Below are 16,140 nucleotides of genomic sequence, written 5' to 3' on the forward strand. Positions count from 1 at the left end.
AATCAGAATAGAGTATGATTAACAAGTTGTTCTTACATCATTAAGGTCAAAGATGAAATGTTTTGAAAAACCTTATTTTGTGTGGTTGGTGGTTTAGTAGAGTTGATTCATAAAATAAATAAATAAAAATATTCTGAGTTTTTTTTTGTTTGTTATTGTAAGTAAAATTGGTCAATAGGTTACAGATGGTTGGTTGAAATATCTGCGGCTAATTTAAAGTTCAACATTCTTTAAGTTTACACGAAGACCAAGAAGTCAAATAGAATAGTACTACAAGTAAAATCATATTAAGTCGGCCATTCGTTTTCAATATGATTAATTTGTTTCCATGATAACTTTATTTATTTAATTAGTGATATTCTTAAAACGTATACAGTATGATTTGTTTTACGTTTATTTTCTATTCTTTGTGATCTGCCCGACAAGATTTCTAAGTTTCTCAACATAACAAATACATTTTTTGGTTCGTTTAAATAAGTACTTCTGGTCTGCTAAACGTCATTCGCATGTCTCACAAATGTATAATTACTTGTCACACCCAAAAAAAAAACCTCAAATAGTGACAAAGGATATATATAAAAGACATCGAGGCATAAACACAAAACATCGACAAAGTTCGGAGTCACTAGACAAGTTGCTCACGACACTCTTGTCCCATAGCGTTTTGGGAATTTACTATTTTGTTATTATTTATAAATTAAAATGTTACATAAACTAAACGGCATGTTTTACAGAAAAAAACAAACTGAAACAACGTTTCTATCAAGTTCTTCCGGTACGACTTTTCAACAGTTTCCACATATATATGTAGTGTTATAAGTGATATTCCTAGAAAATGGATGGGTTCAAAATATTCAATTCAAAAGTTCTTTCTGATTTATTTATAAATATTACTATCAAAAATGAAATCAGAATAAAGAAACTTTGTTTTGTTTTGTTAAATGACGTGTAATTAAAGGTATTAAAGAGTGGCAGGTGGGTTTGGTTGTACGGTCATTTATTCATACAGAGTGTGACCCACCAACTCTCTGCCTGTCCTTCTTTTCTTCTCTTACCTTCAGTACGGACCCTTCTTATTTTTTTTTTTAATACATTAGATTACAGATTATTTTTATTTTTCAATATAAGTCATTAATATCTTAAACCTGACGTGATGAAAACAAAAATATAATATATCTCAAATCAGAAAAGAAAAAAGTTAAAGCAACATAAGTGAGGCCTATTGGTTCCGCCCAATATAATTGAGGTTCATCTTGGGCCTTTGCAAGGATGAAGGTCCATTACATTTTGTATCGGACATAATTCATTTGTATTATGTAGTTGTATACATGGAGACTATGGAGTATATATATAAATATAATTAACTGAAAATGTTTTGCATACGATTAGACTTAGTTAACTAAATGTTTTCAGTTAATTATAAATGTAAATATAAAAAATAAACTAAGAAATATAAATGTTTGAAGAGGAAAATACACATAATTAAGTTGGCGATGAGGACATGTATTGATGAATCGAAAATTTGCGGCTACGTTTTGGGGTATATGACAAGGAAAATATTTACTTTATTTTTAACCCGGTGACATGACATGTATAGAGAGGATCGAGCTTGGTAAGACTGTCTTACTCAGAGTCAGAGTCATTGATTGGTTGGCATTCAATTTTCTTATATCTGACTGCCGTAGGCTAATTAATACAGTATATATTAATTGTCACGATATCAAACATTCAAACCGAATAAAACATTTTCTTTCTCCAACTACGAACGCTCGTTGCTTGATAGTTGATACTTGATACTAAACCAGACAATAACAAGACCACGAAGCTAATATAAATCACTGTTCTATAACTATAAGCTCCGGTCTAACCCAATCAAGGTTTAATTAGTTCTTAAAGAAAATAAAAATAAAGAATTAAGTAAAGGAATCGTGATGAGACTGGAACGTATGCTTTTAACATCGTTATTATGATTAATTATAACGATAAGTACATAAACAACAAAAAATTAACTACAAAACTATACCAGCAATATCTTTGATTGCAGATGCTAAGAAAACACCAGAGAATGTTACATTAAAGTCTCCCTGAGCTTGTTGTTTATCGGCAAACCTCAAAAACGACGTCGACCCGAGCTCGCCGACTTGATTCACTGCTGAGATATTTTGGAACACATCGAAGAATCTGAGAAAGACAAAAATAACCAGGGCAAGAAGATAACATATCTGAGATGCGTTGAAGAACAAGTGATAAGCTGCAACTTGAAGACAATACATCTTTTTTTGTTTTCTTGTTAGCTAAAGAAAGAAGTCTCAGAAGACGATATCGATGTTTTTTTTTTCTTTCTTTGCGTCGAGATGTGTGTATATATAATAATAGTATACCGTATACGTGTGTGTGATTCTTGTGTATGTAATCGCATGGACGCGTGTATCTCTATCTATACGCACAAATACAATCAGACATACTCGACGAGACCACTAGCTCTGGTCCGAACATTGCAATAAATGCTCAAAGCCGATACTTGTCTCTCTCATTGATTTGGTAGTATAGTCCGGTTTGGATGGTATACCGGGCGATACAACCGACGTGCAGGAGATTAGGATCGATTAAATCGTCCAAATAATTAATGCAAACCGGAAAAAACCGGATATGTGTTTTATACATTTAAGGAAATTTGAACATACGCAGATACGAAATTGATATGCATTTCAATACGTGTCTGGTATTTTCTTCTGCTCAACTGCATTAGATGTGACATCTCAACTTCATAACTACAAAAATTGCTGAAACCTTTATTATTGCAATTCTAATAACTTTTGAGAATTTTATTATTTATATTACCCAACAGGCCAATATGGTTTATTTTAATACCACATAAAATTAAATGCGATTTCACGTCATTATTTGTCTTTTTGAAATGTAGGACCAAAAATGCACTCACAATTTTATTTTCTTGATTTTTATTTTTGTAAATACAATCTTGAGAAATATAAATTTGTTGTTGTTTATTTTTCTCTAGTTTGGAGGGAAAAGTAATCAAAAAGCGTTTTTCTTAAAATTCAAAATAGAGACAAGAAAAAGATATATAGCCAATGAGAAAACGACAAGTGTAAAGGCGTTTTGTCTTCTGCAACAATAACAACAACTAGAGGCAATCGGACAATTTCAGAACTGAAAACCCTAATCTATCTTCTCGGGGGTTGTCATCTCCAAAATTTTTTAGGGTTCAATCTCTAACCTTATCTCAGACGTCGAAGGGGACGGAGAAATGGGAGAAGACCAGCTAGATTTCGAGCTCCCCGAAGAGGTTCTGTCGGTGATTCCGATGGATCCTTTTGAGCAGCTGGATCTCGCTAGAAAGATCACGTCAATGGCGATAGCTTCAAGGGTCTCTAATCTAGACTCTAAGGTGGTGGAATTGAGGCAGAAGCTTGTGGATAAGGAGAATGTTGTGCGTGAGCTCGAGGAGAAGGCTTCTCGCCTTGAGAGAGATTGCCGCGAGGCTGATTCGAGATTGAAGATTGTCCTCGAAGACAATGTGAGTTTTATTATAAATTTCGTTTCTGTATCCAATTCTTGTTAATGGAGACATAGGCTTAGGGGAATGACTAATTAGATTCAGGATTTGTTGGTGTTACAGGACAATTTTGTGTGTTTGGTTTAATAATTTGGTGTATTGGTTTGATGTTTAGACTTGAGAAGTGTTGTATAATGCTCTGAAGTTGGTATATATATAGGTAGTTTATTTATTCAGCTGTGGTATGTATATTGAGATTTGTTTGCTCTTATCCAAATCAGTGTATGAACATATTTGCTCAAGTATAAGCTCTTATAGATTGTAAATGTCTTCCTTTTTCTGCTTAAGATGAACCTGACTAAGGAGAAGGATTCACTGGCAATGACTGTAACAAAACTCACTCGTGATTTGGCTAAGGTGATAACTTTTTGTTTGGTTATCTCTTATCTGATGCATGTTTGTTTTTTTTGTATTGTAAGAGAGTTTCACATCATTATACTTTTGGGAGCTAATGTTTCTACTTATTTTTAGTTGGAGACATTCAAGCGACAGTTGATCAAATCCCTGAGCGATGAGAGTGGTCCTCCGGTAAGAGATTCAAGCTTTTTTGTTAATTACACATTCCTTTTCTTGTTTTGTGTTTCTAGTGCACTCCAGTGAGGGGACTAAAGCATTTCCTGCTATTTCTCTCTATCTTGCATGCTTCTGGCCTCTGATTTAAGAGATTGATAGTTTTCTCCTTCTCCATTTGTTATTACAGCAAACAGAACCTGTTGATATCAGGACATGCGACCAGTCAATTCCTGGATCATACCCAGGCAAAGGTACTGCATCAATATTCAATTCCCATTTAAAGAGTTGTCTTGTTTTGGTCCATCTGTGAGCTAATTATCTTTCAAACATGCAGATGAAAGAACTCATGCGCACTCAACAAACTACAGTGGATCCACAGACATGACCAATCCAGGTGTCGAAGGTAACATCGAATCAAATATCCTCTGTTATTTCTGCTTTTATCTCTGTGCTGCAACTGGTGAACAACGTATGAGTTTTTAATCGACAGCTTCAAAATACACTGGAAACAAATTTTCAATGACACCATACATCTCTCCACGTCTCACACCAACCGCAACACCAAAGATCATCTCCACAAGTGTATCCCCTCGAGGCTATTCTGCAGCGGGTTCTCCTAAAAGGACATCAGGTGCGGTTTCTCCCACAAAGGCAACTCTCTGGTACCCGTCAAGTCAGCAATCATCAGCTGCAAATTCTCCTCCTCGCCACCGCACACTCCCAGGTTCATAGGATCTTAATGAGAATGTTGCTTGTTTAAAATTGGTAAAGCTCAAGTATATGCTTCTCTCATAGATAATAATGTATAAAACTCTTTTTTTTTCAGCTCGAACACCGCGGATGGATGGTAAAGAATTTTTCCGGCAAGCTAGGTGAGGCTTTTTTCATCACTTGTTGTCCTAACAAGTGTCAGTTTTATCATAATCACAGATTCAAATTGTTGATTTTTTTTCATCCATCATTCTCAGGAGCCGATTATCGTACGAACAGTTCAGTTCCTTCTTAGCTAACATCAAGGAGCTCAATGCTCAAAAGCAAACCCGAGAGGTAAAAAACCGTTGTAGTTTTGTGCGCCATTTTTTGTTTTTGGCCTCTCGATATGTTCAGATTATAGATTTGAAAAAGTTGATGCTTTTGACAGGAAACTCTGAGGAAAGCAGACGAGATATTTGGGGAAGATAACAAAGATCTCTATTTATCTTTCCAAGGCCTCCTTAACCGAAACATGCGTTAAACTTTCATAAGCCCATTATCTTGAACTGGCCAATGTGATAGGATCATAACCATTGTAGTAGTATGTGATGTGTATTCTCGATGGGATTAAGTGACATGCAAAGTGTGCTTGTGCTTCACAAAAAAAGAAAGAAACATATCGTTTTGGAAAGTGTTCTGTTTCTTCCTCGTAATATATCTCTCGCTTTGGTCCTAACTCGTAAATGCATTTTAATATATTTTTTGCTTTGAAATTTAATTGAAGTTTTTATAATGATACATCCAAAAGAAGGCAGAGAGAAACAAAGTCCATAATCTTAATAGGTTTGCTACTTGATAATAACTAATCTAGACAACTACTATAAATTAATTTAATCGTATACTTATCTTGTTCATATACACATCTTATAATTTATTTAATTATAACTAATGCAAAGATAGAGTACTAATTGAAAAGCTAGCACGACCAAAGGGAGTCTCCGGAACCATCCTCATACGCAAAAGCCATGTCGACTTCACTGGAGAAGTCTTTGTTCGTCGGGAAAGTAACGGTGCTCGTTGTGTACGGCGAAGGTTTGGTGTCAATACGGCAGAGCGTCCTTATTTGAATCAACTCGGCCTGAGCAAAAGCGAGCTGAGTTTGGAGAGCCTCGAGTTGCCTTTGTAATGAAGAAATTGTCCCTACACATCCGTACACAGGATCTTGCACCCTTGCGTTGGCCTCGTACACCATAGAATTCACGGCGTCGCCGCGTTGGTTCTCCGATAGCTCCTACGATCGTTGAATTAGTAAACATAATTAGGATATATTTGTAATATTTACTTTCACTCATTTTTTTGGAAGTTTTAGTGATAATCAAATAATATTTTTACGTATGTAGTAATGATGCGTTTGTTGTTTCATTGTTTAATTTGTAATGATTTTGTCAATGATATCATAGTAATATTCAATAGTTGAAAATAGTGAGAAGTCGCTTTTAGACATGGATCAATTATTCACCGCGTCATACTTTGTCATAAGATAACAAATTATAACGTGACATACAATGTAGACTTTTGATATCAAACTAGAAAGAGACTTCCTACAATATTCTTACACGCGGTTTCGATATTTTCCAAAAATAACAAACTTTTTTTTTAACAAAAAGCAATGTCCTCATCACACTGAATAGATCGAAAAACCCCTAATTGTTAAAACGTTAAATTGCAAAAATCAAAAACAAATTACAGAATTTAACAACCTGAATGATCCATCCTCTTACACAAAAAAAAAAAAAAAAAGAATGATCCATCCAAACTTATGTAAAATGTGAACATTTAGGTAAGAAGATTATACAAACCCCTTTCTCCCTATAGCTTACACGAATATAATAACAAAATTGCGGGTTAACATCACACAACGATACAATTGAATCAAGAAGAGATCATATATCACAAGCCTTTACACAACTTAAAAAAATTAAAAATGGCTAGAGAAGTGAATATTCACCTGCAACATCTTATTGACATTACTAGCACCAAAAATCTTGTGGACAATGGCAAATTTGTAAGGTTCTTTAGAGGGAAAGTATGGAGCAAAGACGCAATCTTTCACACACTTCCGCCGGAGAAGCTTACACCCGGCACAGGGTGATACTGTTCGTCCGTGTCTGTGGCCCTTTTGTCTCATTTAGAAAAGAAAAAAAAGTGTTTTGTGACAATAAGAGAAGAAGAAGAAGAAGACTTTAGAGAATAGTGTGTGACTTGTGTTTAAATAGACAAAGAAGAGAAAGTGAGACATCAAATCTTCTCGTGGGTCCAACCCAAAAGTAAATAAGTCATTAGATTTGCTTTCTTTGGACAAAAAATCCCATCTCTATTCCTTAAGATTTCTTTGGCCCACTTAAAAATTCTCATGGTTTTTGTTATTTATGTGTTGAATAGGTTTTTGTCTGTATATTGAATACAATACTAGTATTACCTATGTAGTTTCCCCTATTTGTTTCTTGCAAGTTGAAGCAACATTGCTTCACTATTTTTTCTCCTTGTTTTGGTCGGGTATGGGATTGTCACTTCTTAGTGAATCAAGATCTAGCTAGTTTTCTTTATCATGAGATCATGTTATACCGTCTTGATATGAATGATCAAATGCTGTATTGCGAGTTAGTCAACAAATGTATATATTTTATCAAATATTATTTATAATTGTAAGTTGTGTTGTTCAAGTGATTCAAAATCGACGAAAACCGTTTGGGGCTCTACTAGTATAGTAACAATTTTCGTTTTACTTCCGCAAGAAGTTGCAAAAATAATGTATAATAAATCGTAAATACTAAATACCAAAGGTAAGATCTTTGGGTGTAGATATCGCTCACGTAATGTATAATGTATAATAACGCTCACGTAATGAAATAGTTGGTTGCTCTTGGTCGGTTGTTATAACTTCTACCTAATAGATAATTAATGACATACTTTGAAATGATTTCAATCATTGGGATAAAATTTCTAAATAATTTGTAATAGTTTCCATAACAATATAAATTTGTTATGTTTCTTGGATGAGCCAAAATTCTAACTTCTAAAACTTCTTAATTAGTACTAGCTTTCGTGTTTGTGAGCACAATATTTATGTTTGCGTTTTAGCGTATGTGTGCGTGTCATGCGTTTATGTTTGTATCAGTGATAGCATTTTAGATGTTTGTTTCACCGTGAGCATGATATAAGTTACATTTGTGTGTATGTTTCAGTTTAGTGTATATGTGTTCGTGTAAGGAGTTTGTATCGGTGTTATCACTAAAAATGTGGGAACTTAATTAAGGTTTCGTTTCCTAAATCAAATAACCTTGAACGAACCTCCTGCGACCTGTCACAAACTTAAAAACACATGCAAGTCAGACAAGTACTAAAAGTGGAAGCCAAAAGAGAGAGAAATTGAAGGCAACAATTCTAAAATTTTTAAAAGAATGCATGCATAAATGTATCAAGTAGATTTAAGGAGTCAAATGCATACCTGATACCTACCTGACCTAACTGGAAAGAGGAGTTTTGAAGACGACGTGCACGGTGCACCACAGTCCACAAAAGCTCCAACCATATTCTGTTAAAAGAATCAAAGAGTAAAGCTGTGTGCTTAAAAATATCAAAGTCTCTAAAACTGTACGAGATGTTTATGGGTTTACCTTTGGTTTCAAAGAAGTGAATGGGGTTTTATTTAGACAATAAAGGGATGGCAAAGTCAGAAGTTTACCGTCGCATGGACTTGGAGAGATAATAACTGATAGTTCCTCTGTTCCTGCAAGTTTAAAATAAACCTTAAATGAGTATGGTAAGACAAAAGAAATCACAGATGAATGTTGAAAATCATAAATTCTGAACTTTGCATCTACATAACAAATCACAACCTTCATTAAGTTATAACAAATTATCTGATCAAAACCTGCTGTCTTTTTTTTGTTTGTTTCTGGTTAAAAATCGGACAGTGTTCAGTGTTCACTAAACAATTAAAATGCAAGCAGCAACACTATAATTTGGAAAAGAGAAACCGAACATAATGCTAAGATTAGATCATTCATGTAATGAATAATGATGTACACACTACGACCACCAAAGATGCCATATTTGAAAAACTAATCAGATGTACAATCAAGACTCTTTGACTTAAATAAAACTTGCAAGAATCAAATACTTACATGCTTGAAAAGGATCGAACTTCCAATTTCAAAGTCCAGTATTATACACACATACACGACACACATGCAAGAATCAATATGTTTTCTGCAAATAAAATCATATATTCGTTAAGCAAAAGATAATGTATATGTGAAGAGAGACGTTAAATATTTCAAAATATGATTTATGCAAATGGTAAGTGAAGATCATACCTTGTGTTAGAAGAGGGAAGACAATTACCTAATCAAAAGAAGGGAAAGATGCCAGTCTTCACGTTGGATCTTCTGCAATACCTATATTTCCCTGTTAAGAACGAATTACCAAAAGATGTGGTTAGAGAACAATAAGGCAAGTAAAGACAAAATTTATTCTTCAATAAAATAAGATTTATAAGAGATGTACATAAAAGTAAAAAGGAACTTACAAAGTACTGTATAAAGGTTGTGCAGAAATCTCCTTCTTGAGCCATTAAACAAGCCTTATTATAGGACTTTTATTCTCCGTTAAATTTGCAGAATATTGAATTATATACTTTCAGCAGAGAATTGAATTTCTTATGACATCATTGTACAAGCCTTAAAAGGCTGAACTTAGCAGAGATTGAAGTTTTTATATAGCAGAATATTGAATGTGTTCACATGCTGTCCCAGCTACAGCAGAATATTTTCTCATCGGACATCATTGTACAAGCCATAAAGGCTGAAGTTAGCAGAGATTGAAGCTTTCTCTATAGCAGAATATTGAATGTGGTAACATGCTGTCCCAGCTACAGCAGAACTTTTTTTCCATCGTACACTAGAGCCATCATTATACAAGCCTTAAAGGCTGATCTTGGCAGAGATTAAAGGTTTCTCTAGAGCAGAGTATTAGAATGTAACTTGCTGTCCCAACTACAACAAGATAGCTTTTAATCGAACACTTGAACTTTCCCCTTATTAGAAAGCCACTAAAGAAGCCTTATATATATAGACTTTTATCCTCCATCAAATTAGCAGAGAATTGAATTTTTTCAGGACATTGTCCATGCCTTAATAAAGGTCTTAGCAGATATATTGAAGTAGAGATTGAAGTTTCCTAACATTTTTTGGACCATTGTATCTGACTTGCTGTCTTAGCTCAGTGAGCTTTAAATCGTTTAGAGATTTCCCTTTATAGAACTTTTTATCCTTCATCAAATTAGCAGAGATATTGAACTTTCTGAGAACATTGTCCTTGCCTTAATAAAGGTCTTAGCAGAGATATTGAAGTAGAGATTGAAGTCTACTAATATTTTTGGGACCATAGTATCTGACTTGCTGTCTTAGCTCAGTGAGCTTTTAATCTGGGACCATAGAATCTAACTTGCTGTCTTAGCTCAGTGAGCTTTAAATCGTTTAGAGATTTCCCTTAATAGAACTTTTTATCCTTCATCAAATTAGCAGAGATATTGAACTTTCTCAAGACATTGTCCATGCCTTAATAAAGGTCTTTTGGCAGAGATATTGTAGTTTCTGTCAAGCTGTCCCAGCACAGCAAGACAATAGTATTTTTGGGACCTTAGTATCTGACTTGTTGTCTTAGCTCAGTAAGCTTTTAATCTGGAACCATAGTATCTGAGTTGCTGTCTTAGCTCAGTGAGCTTTTAATCTGGGACCATAGTATCTGACTTGTTGTCTTAGCTCATTGAGCTTTCAATCGGACAGAGATTTCCCTTTCTATAACTTTTTATTCTCCAGCAAATTAGCAGAGAGATTGAACTTTTCTCAGGACATTGTCCAAGCCTTAAAAAGGTCTTTTAGCAGAGATATTGAAGTTAGCATCTGACTTGTTGTCTTAGCTCAAAGAGCTTTTGATCGGACAGAGATTTCCCTTTCTACAACTTTTTATCCTCCATCAAATGAGCAGAGAGATTGAACTTTCTCAGGACATTGTCAAAGCCTTAAAAAGGTCTTTTAGCAGAGATATTGAAGTTAGCATCTGACTTGCTGTCTTAGCTTAGTGAGCTTTTTGATCGGACAGAGATTTCCCTTTCTACAACTTTTTATCCTCCATCAAATGAGCAGAGAGATTGAACTTTTCAAGACATTGTCCAAGCCTTAAAAAGGTCTTTTAGCAGAGATATTGAAGTTAGCATCTGACTTGCTGTCTTAGCTTAGTGAGCTTTTTGATCGGACAGAGATTTCCCTTTCTACAACTTTTTATCCTCCATCAAATGAGCAGAGAGATTGAACTTTTCAGGACATTGTCCAAGCCTTAAAAAGGTCTTTTAGCAGAGATATTGAAGTTAGCATCTGACTTGCTGTCTTAGCTCAGTGAGCTTTTTGATCGGACAGAGATTTCCCTTTCTACAACTTTTTATCCTCCATCAAATGAGCAGAGAGATTGAACTTTTCAGGACATTGTCCAAGCCTTAAAAAGGTCTTTTAGCAGAGATATTGAAGTTAGCATCTGACTTGCTGTCTTAGCTCAGTGAGCTTTTTGATCGGACAGAGATTTCCCTTTCTACAACTTTTTATCCTCCATCAAATGAGCAGAGAGATTGAACTTTTCAGGACATTGTCCAAGCCTTAAAAAGGTCTTTTAGCAGAGATATTGAAGTTAGCATCTGACTTGCTGTCTTAGCTTAGTGAGCTTTTTGATCGGACAGAGATTTCCCTTTCTACAACTTTTTATCCTCCATCAAATGAGCAGAGAGATTGAACTTTTCTCAGGACATTGTCCAAGCCTTAAAAAAGGTTTTTTAGCAGAGATATTGAAGTTTCTGTCAAGCTGTCCCAGCACAGCAAGACAGTAGAGATTGAAATCTCTAAAATTATTGGGACCATAGATAGTATGTGACAAGCCTTTCCCTTACGGACAATTTCCCCAAGTTAGAAACCGGACAGACACAATCATGTAATGTGTAGTCCCTTTCTTTTGGGTTTTAAGAAAACAGAAAAACTTTAAAACAAAACATAGAAGCAAAGAGAAGAGATGCCACTTTACCAATAAAAGCTTCATTAGTCTCCTTGAAGTAGCCATCATATCACCAAGGATGCCAGTTCTGCATAAAGTTAAAAATCTCAGAAACATTAGTCACCAAACAAATTTCAATGAAAAGCAAATTAACAAAATCTGAGTACTAACCAGTTCAAGCAAGCTTCCGATAATAAAACAAAACATAAAAGCAAAGAGAAGAGATGCCACTTTACCATTAAAAGCTTCATTAGTCTCCTTTGAAGTTTCGTAAGTAGCCACAGTATCACCAAGGATGCCACTTCTGCATATAGTTAAGAATCTCAAGAACATTAGTCATCAAACAAATTTCAATCAAAAGCAAATTAACAAAATCTGAGTACTAAAAAATTAACAAATTGCAAGCAAGCTTCTGATAATCCAGCTTGATCATCTCATCAAGTTGGTTGCATCATAATCAACTTCTACGATCAAATAGTAATCCTTCAAAAAGAACACAAAAGAGATTCATATTAATAGATCACTCAAAAGATTAAGACATAACCAAATCTTTAAAAAGGAAAAAACTCAAACTTGCAAAAAAATATTCGCCCGAGAATTATAATCAACTCTTACATCACAATAAGGCTAATGTAACGATCACAATAAGGCTAATGTAACGATCCCGAATCCAAAAAGAGGGGATTTTGATTTGCAGAAACAAAAAAATCAGAAACCCTAATCTAAGATGAGAAACCCTAATCTAAGATGAATAGCACAGGGAATCAAAGAGGGGGGATTAGTTTTGATCAAATCAAAGTTTTGATCTTTAGAAAAGAGAGGTTTGAAACCTAAGAAAAAAACACACAATTATGAAACACAAAACTAGGGTTAGGTTACGGTATAATCAAAAACTCTGAATAAATACATCAGAACAAATTAGAGATATATAAACCTTACTTGCAGAGAAGAAGAAAAAGAAGGACGATGATCGTCGCCTTCGCCGATTTGAAAGAGAACGACAACAATTGTGAGAGAGAGGTTTAATTATAGGCATTCACAATTTCAGGTTAGTCGGTTTAATTATAATGGGCTTAGGAGCGTCGGCCCATATTTCGTTTTAGGTTTTTCCTTTTTTCTAATACTATTTTCCTTTATTATTTTATTTTTTAATTGTTGTGTTTCGTTTTTCTTCTAGAACAATATTTCCTTTTTATTCTTATGTAAGAGAGAAAATAAAAAAACAATTACGTGGAAAAAGAAAACAACTATTTTAAATAAGCCGGGAACGACCGTCTTTCTTCGGTCCGGCGATAAATTTGTTTATTTCGATTCGTCGGAAAAAAGGAATCGGAGGAATCGGAGATGGAAGCGTTTCTGAAAGAATTCGGAGATTATTACGGTTACCCAGACGGTCCCAATCACATCAATCAGATCCGCCACTCCCAATTCAAGCGATTACAAGATCAAGGTCCTTTTTTTTTCTTTCTTTGATTCATGTATTGAGTTTTTCTCTTTGGATCTAATACAGTTCGAATTGAATTTAAAATTGAGTTAAAAGTATGTAAATTGAAGTTTTTAAGACTGGTTGGTGGTTATCACTCTCATCACTTCTTTGAGTAGTTGTATTATTATATTGGAAATTGAAACTTATGAGAGCTCTTGTGGGTATATATGCAGGTGTTGTTTACTTGGATCATGCTGGTTCTACTTTGTATTCTGAGTTGCAGATGGCTGATATCTTTAAGGACCTTACTAGCAATGTTTTTGGAAATCCACGTATCCTTCTCATCTTTTTTGAACCTCATAACAGATTGTCTTCTTTTTTTACTAGATGAGCACTAAGTTAATGACTTGAATATGTGAAAATTTTGATGTTGATTGGTGAAAATAACGTAGCTAGTCTCTTTTTCTGTACATCTTCTTTGTTGGAAAGAGGTTCCTTAATAATGATTTAGATAGTCAAAGTGATATCAGTTCTGCAACCAGTGACCTTATAGCCGATGCTCGACATCAGGTACTACTACTACATTCTTAACATTTCTTTAACTGATTTATGTGGTATATAGGGAGTTTTTTTATATTTACTCTTCCGATTACTGCTATTCATCTTCTAAGTTGGTTCTATATGTTTCAATCATTTCTTCATTGCACACTGGAGTTAGGTGCTTGAATACTTCAATGCTTCTCCTGAAGATTACAGTTGCATATTCACCTCCGGAGCCACCGCAGCGCTGAAGCTTGTCGGAGAGACATTTCCATGGACCCAAGACAGTAACTTTTTGTATACCATGGAGAATCACAACAGTGTACTTGGTATCAGGGAATATGCATTAGCTCAAGGTGCTTCAGCATGTGCTGTGGATATTGAAGAGCCTGCTAACCAACCAGGAGGCCACCTCACAAATTCAGGACCATCTATCAAGGTAAAGCATCGTGCTGTGCAGATGAGAAACACTTCTAAACTCCAAAAGGAAGACTCAAGAGGTCCGTTAGCTTGATCATCTTTTCTTTATTTATTCAAGATGCATCACATGTCATATTCTTGCACGCTGGGTATATAATCGGCTTTTCTGGTTTGCTTATCCTGTGTTTCATTCGTATGTTGACAGGAGATGCCTATAATCTATTTGCTTTCCCCTCAGAGTGCAACTTTTCCGGCCTCAGGTTTAATCTAGATCTGGTGAATTTGATCAAAGAAAATACTGAAACCACGCTACGAGGTTCTCCCTTTAGCAAGTAAGTGTCACTTTAGTTTCTCTCTTCATCTCTTCGTCTGCTTGGATACATATTATGAGATTTAGCGATGCTATGCCTAGAACAATTCAAGTCCTTGAGCACAGTGATTTTTTTTTGTCATGGTCTTTTGAGTGTGAGTTAAATGCAGCCCTTGAACAGGAGAAGTATTACAGGAATCGGCCATATGTTTTTGATATGATTTTTCTGGTGTTAATGTTAAAAAATAGAGAAATGATCTGTGCACATTTTGATGATTTATAACAATTGATAATATAAGCCTAAAACCACTAATTGTTTTTTTTGGAGGAACTACTTTGGCTTGATTTGATACTTCTTTCTTTGTTGATTCTGTGTATAACTGTATAAGACTTAAGAGAGTCGTTCGTTTTGGTTTCTATTATTTCTCGCTCATCATGGCTTANTGGCAAGGGGTAATCTTGCATTAGGTCATTTGACGCTGATATTTCATCTTTCATTCTACTTCATTTTGGTGTAGACAGGATGTTTCTGCAATCCTGGCGCATGTGCAAAGTATCTCGACTTGTCTCATTCTGATCTATTGTCTAATGTAGAGGTATAATTGTTCATTTTTTTGCTGGCCCTGATTTTTTAGCAGATCTGGTATTATATAGTTGACCATGACTTCCTTTTAATTTAACCTAGGCTGGGCATGNGTATCCTGCAGATTTTGTTGCTGTGTCATTCTACAAGGTAACTCCTGGAGCTTTCTAAAATAAATGAAGCTCTTTTGTTATCAGATTTTGAATTTCTTGTTTTCCGCTGTTTTCATGAAGTTATTTGGTTACCCTACTGGGCTTGGCGCTCTCCTTGTACGGAATGGTGCGTAATTTTTCCCCTAGATTTATCTCCTTCAGTAAATCATCACAAATCTGACTGTAGTTCAGAAACATTCTCGTTAAATTCATTACTTTAGATCAGAGCATTTCTGTTGTTAAGATCTCCAATATTTTTTTCATATCATTCTATCACCTTTGAGACTAAATTCTCAAACAAGTTCTGACATGATATTTTTCTCGTTATTATAATCTACAGACTCAGCCAAATTGCTCAAAAAGACTTATTTTAGTGGAGGTAAGCATCTCATTTAGTTGGGTAAAATGTTTATATTTGTATGGCATTTGATGAACGTAATACTTACAGGCACTGTTGCGGCTTCTATTGCTGACATTGACTTTGTAAAAAGAAGGGAAAGGGTGGAAGAGTCTTTTGAGGATGGTTCTGCTTCATTCCTGAGCATAGCAGCCATCCGTCATGGCTTCAAATTACTCAAGTCGCTTACACCTTCTGCAATTTGGATGTGAGTATAACTTTGCTCCGTTCAGAATTTCCAATATCGAAAAAGACTTCAAAATTTCCTTAGTAGATTAAATATGTTATTTATTCTTGTTAATCATTGTTTGAAATTTGCAGAAGTTTAAAGTGCCCTCCAAACAATCTCATATTGTAGAAGCTAAGTGTGTTCTGTATCTATTTACTAGGCACACAACGTCACTTTCCGTATATGTGAAAAAGAAACT

The 16,140-nt window shown here is 34.9% G+C and overlaps 5 protein-coding genes across 7 annotated transcripts in view; 3 read left to right on the forward strand and 2 right to left on the reverse strand.

The window, feature by feature from the left end:
• LOC109125222 lies at positions 1,909-2,415 on the reverse strand. The gene has a single exon (XM_019239559.1). It carries the CDS (start codon positions 2,271-2,273, stop codon positions 2,010-2,012), a length of 264 nt encoding a protein of 87 aa, XP_019095104.1. The 5' UTR covers positions 2,274-2,415; the 3' UTR covers positions 1,909-2,009.
• Positions 3,148-5,496, forward strand: LOC104755972 (uncharacterized protein At4g15545). Its single transcript, XM_010478460.2, has 9 exons — positions 3,148-3,538; positions 3,866-3,934; positions 4,049-4,105; positions 4,278-4,341; positions 4,425-4,493; positions 4,581-4,814; positions 4,917-4,962; positions 5,059-5,137; positions 5,232-5,496. Exons 1-9 carry the CDS (start codon positions 3,269-3,271, stop codon positions 5,322-5,324), a joined length of 981 nt encoding a protein of 326 aa, XP_010476762.1. The 5' UTR covers positions 3,148-3,268; the 3' UTR covers positions 5,325-5,496.
• On the reverse strand, positions 5,528-12,373 carry LOC104755973 (LOB domain-containing protein 3). Of its 3 annotated transcripts, none has more exons than XM_010478463.2 (8): positions 12,280-12,373; positions 12,121-12,188; positions 9,375-11,972; positions 9,191-9,253; positions 8,971-9,055; positions 8,529-8,573; positions 6,792-8,378; positions 5,528-6,074 (listed from the first exon to the last, which is right to left on the reverse strand). In XM_010478463.2, exons 7-8 carry the CDS (start codon positions 6,969-6,971, stop codon positions 5,760-5,762), a joined length of 495 nt encoding a protein of 164 aa, XP_010476765.1. In that variant the 5' UTR covers positions 6,972-8,378; positions 8,529-8,573; positions 8,971-9,055; positions 9,191-9,253; positions 9,375-11,972; positions 12,121-12,188; positions 12,280-12,373; the 3' UTR covers positions 5,528-5,759. The 3 variants fall into 3 exon arrangements, with proteins under 3 accessions (XP_010476765.1, XP_010476763.1, XP_010476764.1); XM_010478461.2 differs by having other exon boundaries at positions 8,461-8,573; XM_010478462.2 differs by having other exon boundaries at positions 8,461-8,573; positions 9,163-9,253.
• LOC104755974 (molybdenum cofactor sulfurase-like) lies at positions 13,109-14,622 on the forward strand. Its single transcript, XM_010478464.1, has 5 exons — positions 13,109-13,334; positions 13,544-13,642; positions 13,822-13,880; positions 14,029-14,350; positions 14,476-14,622. Exons 1-5 carry the CDS (start codon positions 13,229-13,231, stop codon positions 14,604-14,606), a joined length of 717 nt encoding a protein of 238 aa, XP_010476766.1. The 5' UTR covers positions 13,109-13,228; the 3' UTR covers positions 14,607-14,622.
• The window catches only part of LOC104759250 (molybdenum cofactor sulfurase-like), an 11,758-nt gene continuing 10,633 nt past the window's right edge, over positions 15,016-16,140 (forward strand). Inside the window, exons 1-6 of the mRNA XM_010482198.1 lie at positions 15,016-15,033; positions 15,099-15,176; positions 15,266-15,313; positions 15,397-15,442; positions 15,656-15,694; positions 15,764-15,798. Of these exons, the coding sequence (XP_010480500.1) occupies positions 15,016-15,033; positions 15,099-15,176; positions 15,266-15,313; positions 15,397-15,442; positions 15,656-15,694; positions 15,764-15,798 (264 nt within the window). The remainder of the gene's footprint in view (positions 15,034-15,098; positions 15,177-15,265; positions 15,314-15,396; positions 15,443-15,655; positions 15,695-15,763; positions 15,799-16,140) is intronic.

The sequence above is a fragment of the Camelina sativa genome, chromosome 17 (genome assembly GCF_000633955.1).
Source record: "Camelina sativa cultivar DH55 chromosome 17, Cs, whole genome shotgun sequence".
NCBI lineage: Eukaryota > Viridiplantae > Streptophyta > Magnoliopsida > Brassicales > Brassicaceae > Camelina > Camelina sativa.